The sequence below is a fragment of the Scomber japonicus genome, chromosome 21 (assembly GCF_027409825.1).
Source record: "Scomber japonicus isolate fScoJap1 chromosome 21, fScoJap1.pri, whole genome shotgun sequence".
Classification (NCBI taxonomy): Eukaryota; Metazoa; Chordata; class Actinopteri; order Scombriformes; family Scombridae; genus Scomber; species Scomber japonicus.
The window spans coordinates 16,759,458-16,771,824 of record NC_070598.1 but is presented as its reverse complement, the minus strand read 5'-3'; the positions used below and the strand labels follow the sequence as shown (position 1 = coordinate 16,771,824).

The 12,367-nt window shown below is 37.2% G+C and overlaps 1 protein-coding gene across 1 annotated transcript; it reads left to right on the top strand.

Annotated features, from left to right (window-relative positions):
• Positions 1-5,480: 5,480 nt before the first annotated feature.
• On the top strand, positions 5,481-11,565 carry bco1 (beta-carotene oxygenase 1). Its single transcript, XM_053342303.1, has 11 exons — positions 5,481-5,544; positions 5,640-5,768; positions 6,530-6,659; positions 7,001-7,148; positions 7,239-7,389; positions 8,119-8,339; positions 8,475-8,732; positions 8,820-8,925; positions 9,030-9,124; positions 11,060-11,171; positions 11,335-11,565. Exons 1-11 carry the CDS (start codon positions 5,481-5,483, stop codon positions 11,487-11,489), a joined length of 1,569 nt encoding a protein of 522 aa, XP_053198278.1. The 3' UTR covers positions 11,490-11,565.
• The last annotated feature ends 802 nt before the right edge of the window (positions 11,566-12,367 follow it).

Here is a 12,367-nt window from a genome sequence, read left to right as displayed (position 1 = left end):
ACTGAAGTAGCAGCACAACTAAAAGGCCCAATTTTGTTAACTTGCTCAAATTTAGTTGATTAGGTAATTTCATTTTATTTTTGTGCTTATACCATGTTAGTAGGCCATGTAGCTAGATGGTGTCTTTATCTCTCTGTTTTATTCTAGCCTGGGTAAACACGCTCAGAAAGTTAGCATGGCCACCAAGACAAAATCTTCGCCTGAGATAGGGAACCAATCACAGAACGGGGAGGCGGGCTCAACACGATGTCGACTGTAGAGCGACTCTGTTTACATTCAGAATGGCGCCACGGAGGTGCAGCAACCGTTCAAAGCAGCAGTAGACTGTGTGCTAAATAAATTGGAAGGCAAGTTTTGAAAATGGAACAAAAACTTGCACTACATAATTTTTCCTTCATAAAAAGGATGTGTTTGCGCTGCTCCCTACAGGCTCTGAATACGCCACCGTGTATCGTTGATATGATTGGCTGTAAGTTTGTATAGTGTACTCTAGTCCAGTAGTGTACAGAAGCATTTGATCGACAGTCGTTGATCCCGCCTCAAATACGAGGAAATAAACGGCTCCTCCTACCACAATTGTGGTAGGGTCTGGCATTAGCCATAGACTGTGCCAGACTGTATAAAAGAAAGCCAGGCTAGTTTTATTTGTGTTTGTTGCTGAAATACAATCGGGAGGCTACACGGGTTGTTTTATTTAGAAAGACGGAAGTTGTATTATGCCGATTCTGTGCCTGACTTCCTGTCTGGTGCAATCTGCTCTGTTGAGCTTGACGCTATTTAGAAACGGCTCCGTCAAAAATAGAAATGCTGCGGATTGACAGCGCTGTGGCGCAGAAAGCCTGTTTAGAGAGGGTATAACGGCAGCGGAGCTTTGGCAGCTAGAATGTGAAATACACTTCAGACCCTCAAAAAATGGATGAAACTGATCATTTCGAATAGCCCAGGCTACTTTGTAGTAAAAACACACGCAAAAACAGATTTTGCACGGGCACTGCACTAGTTATTTTTAACTTCCGTCAAATCCATTCTGCAAGATGCCACTAAATTCTATTATCTTATTCAAATAACTTTATTTCAATAAATAGGCAACAACGCAAAATTAATAGATTACTTTAGGCATATACACTGGGTTACACATTTGCTTATTGACTAAGTTGAGCCCCTTGTAGGTTAGTTTATAGCTTCCTAATTACCTTATACGCTTCTAAACATGGCAGTATTGACAATTAGTACCATAGCATCATGATGACAAAACGTTGGGTGTTATAACAATGGATATTGATAACAAAGTTTGAAAAACAGACCAGCCGAGTCAGGGGAGTTACTATCTACAAAGTCTATAACTGAATGAATCAGGTCAGGTGGAGTGAGAGTGGGGTGCTGTGACGTTGATTATACTCCAGCAAGGAACATGTAGGCCTATACAGTATCAGATTATCTGGGGCTGGATGAAACCTCATTGAACATGATCACATCTGGATCTATATCCATGACATAATGCTGATTGTAATTCTGTTTGGCTGAGTGTAGACTTGAAAATATATGACACATCTAAAATATTTTTTGGGGAAAAATCTTTCACTGGTTTCACTTGTTAAGTATATATATTAGCTGTATTCAGTGTCTGGTTAGTTTTCAGTCACAAAAATGTAGATCCTTTGTCAAATTGAGTTTTAATACTTGTATTTAGCTATTTAAACTCATGACTTTGTCCGTCTGGCTCCACAGAGTGTTCAAAGTGCAGGATCATTATCAGGGCAGGTGCTTGTTGATTGGAAGGACTGAACCTGTGGTTTTTAGTTGGTCAAAGTCATGCTGACCTAAATCCTTGGTAGATCTTATCTACCAGTGGACAATCCCTTCCTCAAACACAAGCTAATTGCCTCTGGTCAACTCAGGACAATTAAAGTTGTATCAGTCAGTTGATTTTTCTTGGAAAGAAATAGACAAATACCATAAAAGAATAAAGATTTCATTCACCGTCTGATTTGATAAGAATGTGGATTACATCCAACCTCGAGTTGTACACGTCACATTTCATTTTTGCTCTTGTCACCTTCATATATTTCATACACTTCATTTTTTTGTCCATAGCACTGTCCATATTTCCTTTGTACAGTCAATATTTCATTCTAAGTTTCATATCCCATTTTAAAGCTATTACTATTACATTCTGTAAAATTCCAATTTCATTTTAATGTTATTGTTTATTTCATTATAATTATTATTACCTTATGTTTGTCTATTTATATTCTTTTGTGTTGCATTTTTTGGAAGCAAACATCAAGACACATTCTTTGTATGCTTGCATTGCCTAATAAAACAGATGCTGATGAAAAGCCAAAGCTAGTATAAAAGTAACCTATGCATGTGTGGGTCTTCTCCTTAACCTAGTCACTTCAGACCTTCCTCCAAGCCTCTATGCCCTACATTGGCAGCAGTGTTGTCATCTCTGAACAAACAAACAAACAAACAAAAAGCTTAATTTTCTATATTGGGCCTTTGAGAGTGCTCTCTGAAACTATTGCATTTTCCACTGAGAATAAAATGAATGTAAAACGAATGTCAGGATTTTAACGCTTACCCCTTTTCTGTTTGTCTCCTTTGTGTTTGTTTGCAGAATTGCTCAAAACAGTTGTCATCAGACATTGCAGGTAACTTCAGATTTACATATCATATGGAAAGGCTGATTGTTGAGCAAAGCAGGACCAAGCACTTTTTCAATGTGCCATATAAGGACCAGGCAATGACAATGATTTAAACAGTCTGATATACACTCAGCCTTGAATAAACAAGGTACTGTGTGTCTCATGCCCATCTTCTTTTAATGAAAAGCTGACAAATATTGTATCTTGTTAACTGAGTTGGTGAAGGTGTTAATTCTATAAAGTGTCATCTAGTTGGTACAGTGTTTAAAGTACATTTGGAATTTGAATTACCTTTCTGAGAAAACTGAATAATCACTGCAGCAATGTAAGAATAGAGTATAGATAAGAGGTATGAGATGGCTCCACCATTCTGCTAATTGACTCTGGTCAGTTCAGGACAGATAAACTTAACTCACCAAGCTTTTCTTGGAAAGAAACAGACAAACACCATAAAAGAATAAAGATTTTATTCACCTGCAGATATGGGTTTGGACTCGAACAACATTCTATTCAATCTGCCTACAAAAACCATGACTTCTAACTGACATTCGTTTTACATTAATTTTATTCTCAGTGGAAAATGCAGAGAGCACTTTGAAGGCCCAATATACACAGTCACCCATAAAGTTGGAATAAAATATTTTTTACTTCTTTCCATGAAATGATTGTGAAAATGTGATTTATATAAGTGTATATCTTCTCAAAATTGTATCGATCAATCACATTTCACCTGGTCAAAAGTGATTACTGATGTATATAAATAGAAAATAAAAAGAGGAATGTGTCTGACAACAAAATTAAGCATTTTGTTTGTTTGTTCAGAAATGACAACACTGCTTGGAGGAAGGCCAGAAATGAAATACTGACACATACATAGGCTACTATTTACAACCCTGAAGATTTGTATCTTTATGATTCTTGGTTTGGGCTTCATGTTAGCATGACAGCTCATTCAATCATAATCAGCATCTGTTTTATTGGGCAATGCAAGCATACAAAGAATGTGCCTTGATGTTTGCTCCCAAAAAAATAGAATAAAAATAGACAAATGTAAGGTAATAATAATAATAATAATAATAATAATAATGAAATAAACAATAATATTACAATTAAATTGGAATGTTTTAAAAGTTTAAAAAAACTTAAAATGAAATATTGGCTGTACAAAGGAAATACAGACAGTGTTATGGACAAAGAAATAAAGTTTATGAAACATGTGAAAGTGAAAGAGAAAAAATGAAATGTGATGTGTAGAAATACATTATACAACAGTGGAGGTTGGATGCAATCCATATCATATCAAATCCAATGGTCAATAAAATCTTTATTCTTATATTGTACTTGTCTATTATTTCCATGAAAAACAGCTGGTTACCTTAATTTTAACTGTCCTGAATTGCCCAGAGGCAATTAGCAGAGTGTTGGGGTCATTTCATATTTGGTTTCTATATCCTATTCCTACTTAGAAGTGATGATCCAGTTTTCTCAGAAAGGTCATTCAAACTCTAAGTGTACTTTAAACACTGTACCAACTCATTTTGTGTGTTTGTGTGCTTGTGTGTTTGTGAAAGGGGTTGTTGTCCCATTTTCCAATCCATGTCCAATTTTGCATTTCCCACTGAGAATAAAAGAAAGGTCAGTCATTTTGTTTGTTTTCACTACAATGAAAGAAACTAAGGTTGGTATTACGCATTTTGATGTGAGACTGGGGACACATCTGCTCTCCACAGATGTTTAATGGGAAGGGCTGGGGCATCACTTGCACACAAAATTGCACTTCAAGCTCGCAAGCTGGAAGTATCAAGTAATGTTATTTGTATGCAGATTGAAGAGACAGGGTTTATGGCTATTTGGGGTTATATCTTCTGTCTTATTATATTCTGATTTGTTATATTTAGTTATTGTATAAATTTAGCCTTTAATTAGCCCACATTTGTTCTTATACCTCACTGCTTTTGTATTTTGATTTATGTAAAGGGGTCCCTTCCCTACTTTCCCTTTTGTATAAAAAAAGTTATCTATTTAGCAATGTATCTAGCTATACAGTATATAGTATATTACAGGCCTGCAGTTGACAGGGGTTCACTAACTGGGACTGTGATTCCATGAATTAAAATTACGCAGAACAAACACCTGTGATAGTGGAGGATAAAAAGGCGTGGAGTAGTAGTTCAAAATGCAATCCAGTGACATAAGGCCATAAAGCAATATTACAACCTGTTACAAAAGCAGATAAAAGAAGTTACTTAAGATCTGACTGAATTCCTGGTATAACTCCCTGTTGGAATATTACAGATTATTTTATGGGCTCAGTTACACAGATCTATGTGTTTTTACATGTTAATTACAATTTGAAAATGCTCACAATCTAAGTCAACAAACTGAATGAAAATATAGGTCAATGAAAATTACACATGCTCCTAGAAAATGAAAGTGGATTACAGGTAATGAAATCTGGTCAGAGACGCCAAAGTTATCACACTACCAAACTATTGTGTACTTGCACCTTTCTTTAATCTCAAGGAAAAAAGACATTCGTGATAAAGCGCCGTTTAAACCAAAGAGCAAAACAATGACAATCAATCTCTAGACGACCCAAATATGATCAAAGCAGAGTCTCTTCTCGGGAGCGCGTTTCGCTGAACTGAGCTACATGTTTCTAATGAAATAACCAAAGAGCGCGGTCATCAGCTCTCACACAGATAAGATAATTCATTCTTTGCCAAACCCCTGACCAAGAAAGACGAGGGAGGGGTTTGCACTGTTCTCTCGCTACAGTATTTATTCAGACACCTCCGTGCGTTCCTCACAGCACTGCACTCCTCACTAGACATGGCTACAGACTTTTCGAAGAACGTGGAGGAGAGGCCCGAGCCTTTTCAGGCAGAAGTGAAAGGTAGGTGGAGTGTTTATACTGTTAGATGAACAGATGTTGAGGTTTAAGTTACTGTATGACTGAGGTATTTCTTTTCTGTGTTTCTTCTCCTTTAGGAAGTATCCCCAGTTGGCTGCAAGGCACACTCTTGCGCAATGGCCCTGGTATTTTTTCTGTGGGGGAGAGCAGCTACGACCACTGGTTTGATGGGATGGCACTCATGCACAGCTTCGCCTTTAACAACGGTTGGTCTGGCAATTCTTACTTGACATAGGGGAGAACGGGGTTGGTTGTCACATTCATCAGATTTCGTTTTGGAATGAAAGTTTTAGAATTTAGATGACATGTTACTTTAAAGGTCTAGAATAAACTGCTTGACATGGAGGTGAGAGGATGTAAATATCCAACTCTTCAGTATTTGTCTTCAAGGCTTTTACACAATGAGTTTAACTATGAAGAGAGAGTGATAGGTAGGTAGGTTTTTTCTTAGCTATGCCAAGCCATATGATTGTTAGCTTTCCTGTTTATGTTCTCTTGGTGCAGGAAACTTATCATTTTCAAATCATTTTTTAAGACTGTCTACATTTTTTTATTTTTCTCCATTGAAATAACACAGAGACAATCATACCCATAGTGTGTGACAACTATCCTCATTGTGGTTGTGTATAAGTAGACAAGACATATTTGATGGCCCATATCTTTTGAACAGAATCAGCTGACGGAGAGTAAGACCCCTCTATTCCTACCTGACACTTTAGGCTTTCATTACAAATCAAAAGAGAATTTATTCAGTTTATGGTTTATGAGGGATTCAAAGGAGGAATTCAAAGGGCAATAAAAAGTGTTCTCCCCTACATTAAGTAATTAATGAAATACTGTAACAAAGATCCCCATACCCTGGCTCGCTTTGAATGTGTTTATCTATGAAAATCTGATACAACCATTGTATGTGAGTGTGAGGAGCAACTGCACTTATAAAATACAAAAACATTTTTCCTTCTTCCAGGTGAAGTGATCTACAGAAGCAGATACCTTAGAAGTGATACCTACAAAGCAAACATGGCTGCAAACAGAATTGTTGTGTCTGAAATGGGAACAATGGCCTATCCAGACCCAAGCAAGAACTTCATTGTCAAGTAAGCATGTACTTCATAACCCTAACCCTAAATTGAATTATATTGATTTCTTTTTTAGTATTTTTTATTCCAATTTAAACTTCCATTGTTTACGACAGTGCAACATTAATATTAACAGTGCGCGAATATATACATTTCAAGACTAGGTGCGAGTCATCGTTAACACCTCCAATACCGTTAGCAGGTAACAGTCTGGTAAATGGGGGTTTACAGTGCAAATAACGGAGGGTTTTCTAGAGGAACCTCCTGCTGCTTTCCCTCCCCCATTGTACATGACCCCCTACCGCCTCTTTATCATTATAAGGGGAGAAAATCTTTAACAATGTACCCTTACTTTCCAGAGCAATTACCTTTCTCAACCACACGGTGCCCGACTTCACTGACAACGGTGCAAGCAATTTCATTAAATATGGGAATGATTATTATGCCACCTCTGAAACCAACTACATCCGCAAGATTGATCCTGTGACCCTGGAAACCCAAGATAAGGTAATGTCATCAGCTGATCTGTTAACACACAGTACATCTGAGCAAAGCTTTTGTTTCCAGGCTCATGAATTGCTAAACTGTTTCACACAGGTGGACTACATGAAGTTCCTGCCTGTAAACCTGGCCTGTTCCCATCCACACTATGACAAAGAGGGCAACGCTTACAACATTGGGACTTCAATAGCAGAGAAGGGAAAGACAAAATACACGCTGTTCAAAGTCCCTGCTGCCTCAGAGAAAGGTATATAAACCTGCTCTACTTTGTCTTTACACCTCAGTGTTATGTCTTCCTATCAGCTGTACTTTGTAGAAGGTGAAGAAAGTTAAAATACAACACAAGATAATGCAAATACAGGATATCACAGGGGAGGTGCACGAAGAACAGTCGGGGCCACTGTATGTCTCTTGACATTGGCTCCTAATATGGATTCTAATGAAGGGCAGTATACACACACAAACAGTGACCATAGCTGTAGTCTTGCAATATTTAAACCTTCTATTTTGCACTTGCTATACAACATTCAGTTCATTTAACACTATAGTAATACTAATCTATGTAGTGTTGAAAGTCTGATTCCTACATTGATTGATTATCACAAGTTTATTCACACTGTACATTATTGTTTTTATTTGCAATGTGTTCACATACAAGCTACATGCAAATTGCTATATTTATTGTTTAAATGTCAATTCATTCAACGATTTAAAGGTCAGTGTCACCTGTTAGATAAGATACGATAATATGAGATAGACCTCATTGTCCATGTGTGCAGTATAAAATCACAGAAACAATAATATAACAACAATAAAAAAGGGATATATTTATCAATCATCACATGGCCATATGCAATAGAAAAAGTGTGATAAATAACAGTAATTATCAAAGAAGAAAGATAGCTATGGCATATACATTATTCTTGCACTCTTGCCTTCTATTTTTTGTTTATTTCTTCTAAATGTTCTTGTTAAGACAAAGGCAAGAATGTCCCTGCACTGAAGAATGTGGAAGTGATCAGCACGGTTCCCTGCCGCTCCCTCCTTACGCCCAGTTACTACCACAGCTTCGGCATGACGGACAACTACTTGATCTTCATTGAGCAGCCTTTCAAACTGGACATCCTCAAGATGGCTACTGCATACATGAGGGGAGTCAACTGGGCAAGCTGCCTGAAGTTCTGCCCTGAGGAAAATGTAAGTGGTCATTCTGAAACTCATGCCATGCCTTCTATTCACTTCACTGGCAAGAGGGTCTGAATTAGCGTGGGTGTGCATCCTAGACGTTAAACATTACTTTACTGTTTTTCTGTCTGTTTATTCTTCCTACAGACTCTGATCCACCTGATAGACAGAAAGACCGGCAAAGAGGTAGAGACTAAGTACTACACTGGAGCAATGATCGTCTACCATCACGTAAACGCTTACGAGGACAACGGTCATGTCATCTTCGATATCATCGCCTACAGTGACTGCAGCCTTTATGACATGTTCTACCTCAGTAAGCTGAAGCAAAATGCCGAATTCCACGATGATTCCTACTCAAAACCAGGCTATCAGAGATTTGCGCTTCCTATCCAGTCAGACAAGGTGGGATTGGGAATCAAAAACTGATTTTTTTTTTACTAAAACATAGTCATCAACATCTTTAAATAACTGAATCTGTTTGGTCTACAGAGCGCTGCGGTTGGAGAGGATCTGGTGAAACTCAAATACACAACAGCCAGTGCTGTGAAGGAAAAAGAAGGCAAACTAATGTGTCAGGCAGAGGTGCTTTGTCAAGGTGAATCAAGCTGTTGAAATATTCTAACTATTCTGTCTGCCTGGTCTTGATGAGTCATTGATTTGTTCATACAAATACAAAAACTGTCATTTTATTTCTATCAGGTTTTGAATTACCCAGGATTAATTATGACATCAATGGCAAGAAGCACCGGTTCGTCTACGGAAACTGTGTTGAGGAATCTGCACTTTCAAAACAGGTAACATTAGCTATTGTTTTTAATTTGGCTATTGCTGTCAAATGCTGGTGGGAACATCCTTGTTCGTGATTTTTTTAATGGTCTCTTTAGTGTTATTTTCCAAGAGAGACCTGAAACTTGCAGACTCGTGAAGAATAGATTGTAAATGCAAGGCCATTGGGAAACACATTGTTCCTGACAACATTGTTTTTTTCCAGAGGTAGGAAGCAATTTGCAGAAGTGAGAGTAGCCAGTTGATGTAACAGTGACAGCTGAAGTGCGAATTACCAATTCCCCAAACAAAGACCAAACTACTTAATTTTGTTGTAATACCCACACGTCCTTTCCATTGGGTGCACTTGTAAATCAAGGTACCAGTGACAATGGAAAGAAGTCAAGTCACTAAGGGTTTAAAGGTCTGAGTTACAGAGCTCTTATACTTTGGATGAGAGAGTTTCCCCTCTCTGTCACCCTGTGCCCATAGTTGAGGTCTAATGGCGGGAAAAGGAAAGAAGTAAAAGGAAACATCTTCATTTACACAATTGGATCTTTTTATTGTTTTCCTCTCTTGTGGTAAGGGACGGAGTTCAGATGACGTCAATATAAATGTTATGTTAGGAGGTGGCAGATTGGGCGGATGGCTAGATAGATAAATGGCCAAAAGTAGACTTAGCTGTGGGACTCCATTGGAGTTTCCTGTTTCCAACTGAGAGTGTCAAGTTTTCAATGACAAGTCAGGACAGGTTTTTAAAAACCCTAACTTCTATTGTCATTGTATTTACTGTTGCCATGATGATGATGGCTTGATAACTTTAAGGAAGTAACTTTAACTCACACCATGTTTCAAGTGATCATTTTAACCCAAACCATGATCCTTCCCTAACCACACCAAGTGGTTTATGTACCTAAACCTAACCAGACCCCAACCACAGCTTTGTCACTCCATGAAACATTTTTTTTGTTGTTGTTGTTGTTGTTGTTGTTGTTGTTACGATTACTGCAGCATATTAGAAAATGCTAATAAAGCTTGCTCTGGAATACAGGTACAATTGGCCTATATGGTCATTTCATTAAGAGGACATGTTGCAATAAGTGTCCCCTATTTTCTTGAATGTCCTCCCTCACTTATATTATAATAGATTTAATAATGGATCTATTAGCAGCCAGCATGGACTTAAGGCCTAATACAACAACCAAAAATTGTTTCAATATATATGTGGGTTACATGAGTCTTGTTTTGAAGGAAATTTGAAAAAATGTGAAACTATAATTCAATTTGCTCATTTCACAACTATGTTTTCAGTAATAAGCTCCATTGTCTTTCAGTTACTAAAAGAAACACTGTATTCTAGTGTAAAACAATAACAGCTGCTTGGTACATAGCTGATGTCCATGAAACGTTTCCAAATGATTTTGACAATGATGGAAGTCCACCCTGCTAATACTAGGAAAATAGTTCATGTTACTAATATGTCTTATGTCACTACGAAACAACTTTATAGCTCTGTTCCAGGTATATGGCTTGTAGTTGGGACAAAGTTCTGCATGGGCACAGTGCTTGTCAACAAGATAAGCTTTTTATGCTAGGGTCTCTTTATGTAAGCTAAAGAAAGACTAAGGCCAGTGGTTAAAAGTGATTCAGCAGTTTCTTAAATGAATCAGCCTAAAAACTTAGTATGTCTAACGGACATATCCATGCTTATTGAAAATCATCTTGTTATGGAATTTGTGTGATTCTCTTTTCCACATTGCTGCAAAAATGTATTTGATGTATCTTTTTTATTATAAAGGGTCATCTCTACTGTAAAAACATGCTATCAGGACCTTTCTGAGTATTATCAGTTATAACTTGAGGAAATCAGTGTTAGTTGATAGTGCTTTGAGATTAACTGTTTGTGCAGAATGTTCTACAGTAAAAGTGTGTCTTTATTTTTTTTCTCTATTTACTTACTGTAGATTGCAAAGTTTGACACAGAAACCAAGGAAATGGTTTACTGGGGTGAAGACAACTGCTGGCCATCAGAACCAGTATTCATCCCCAGACCCAATGGAGAATCAGAGGATGATGGTAAGAGTGCTGTGTGGTGTTGTGGTGTGCACGCACAATATGTAGTTAACAGTATATATGACATCATTTTTTACTATGTATACCAGCTAGAGTCTTAAAATTCCTTAAATGTTTCATATTCTGCTCTGCACTCATTCAGCAACCTCCTCCTTCCCTTTTTCAGGTGTGGTCTTAACATCAGTTATCAACACCAATCCAGGCCAGACTGGTTTCATTCTGGTTCTTGATGGCAAAACATTCAAGGAGGCAGGCCGCGCATACGTGAACACTCCACTCCACAAAGATATGCATGGATTTTTTATCCCACAAGGAAATTAGTACGGGTATGTAAATGCCTTTGACCAACTTCCAAAACTAGATCAGTGTCAAAAATATGGGACACAGGAATATGTGTGAACACTACTGAATTGGCTTTTAGACAGATGTGCAATGGGGATTCATGAACTTGCTGGTCCATAGACTATCCCGTCTCTGTAGAGATTGTATTAAAACATTTTTCTTTGTATTTGTATTGAAGAATGCACATTAATTGATTTCATCTGGGTGACAATGTTGCCTAAGCATGTATATACCACTGTTTGTTATGTACTGTAATCCATTTTATTCTATTGTACTGCTGTGATTGTTACTGTTATTGTACCTGAGCACATTAAAGAGCTTTTCATTAAAAATAAAACATGAAGTTCTGAGATGAATTAGCACTCTTTAGTTTGACAATATCACAAAAATAAATCCAACAATCTAATCACCTAACTCCTAACCTAATTATCTGTGATAAGTTAAGTGATAAGTCACAGGTAAAGTCAATTTAGTCTACTCCTGAATTGTTTTAGGCAGGGAACAGTAAATGTTATGCCTTTATGTGTAAAAGTTACCTTATTGTCTTCACAGCTGAACACATTTTGTCATGAAATGTTATATGTAGGTGTATTATAGATGTACTGAGTCATAAAGGAGAAAGTTGAATTAAACAAGCAACTATTTTTGTAGGCTCTTGAAGATAAAACTATTACAATGTTTTGAATATAATGAAGGCAAATAATAGAGCACAGTGTATAGTATGTCAACAAGATGTGACAGGTCTTGTAGTAGCCTATGGAACAATGAACAGAAACTAGAGAAACATGTATTATGGTTTTCTATCCTGCCAAAATATAAAAAAACATACAACTGTTAGCTATAAGATATTAAAATAC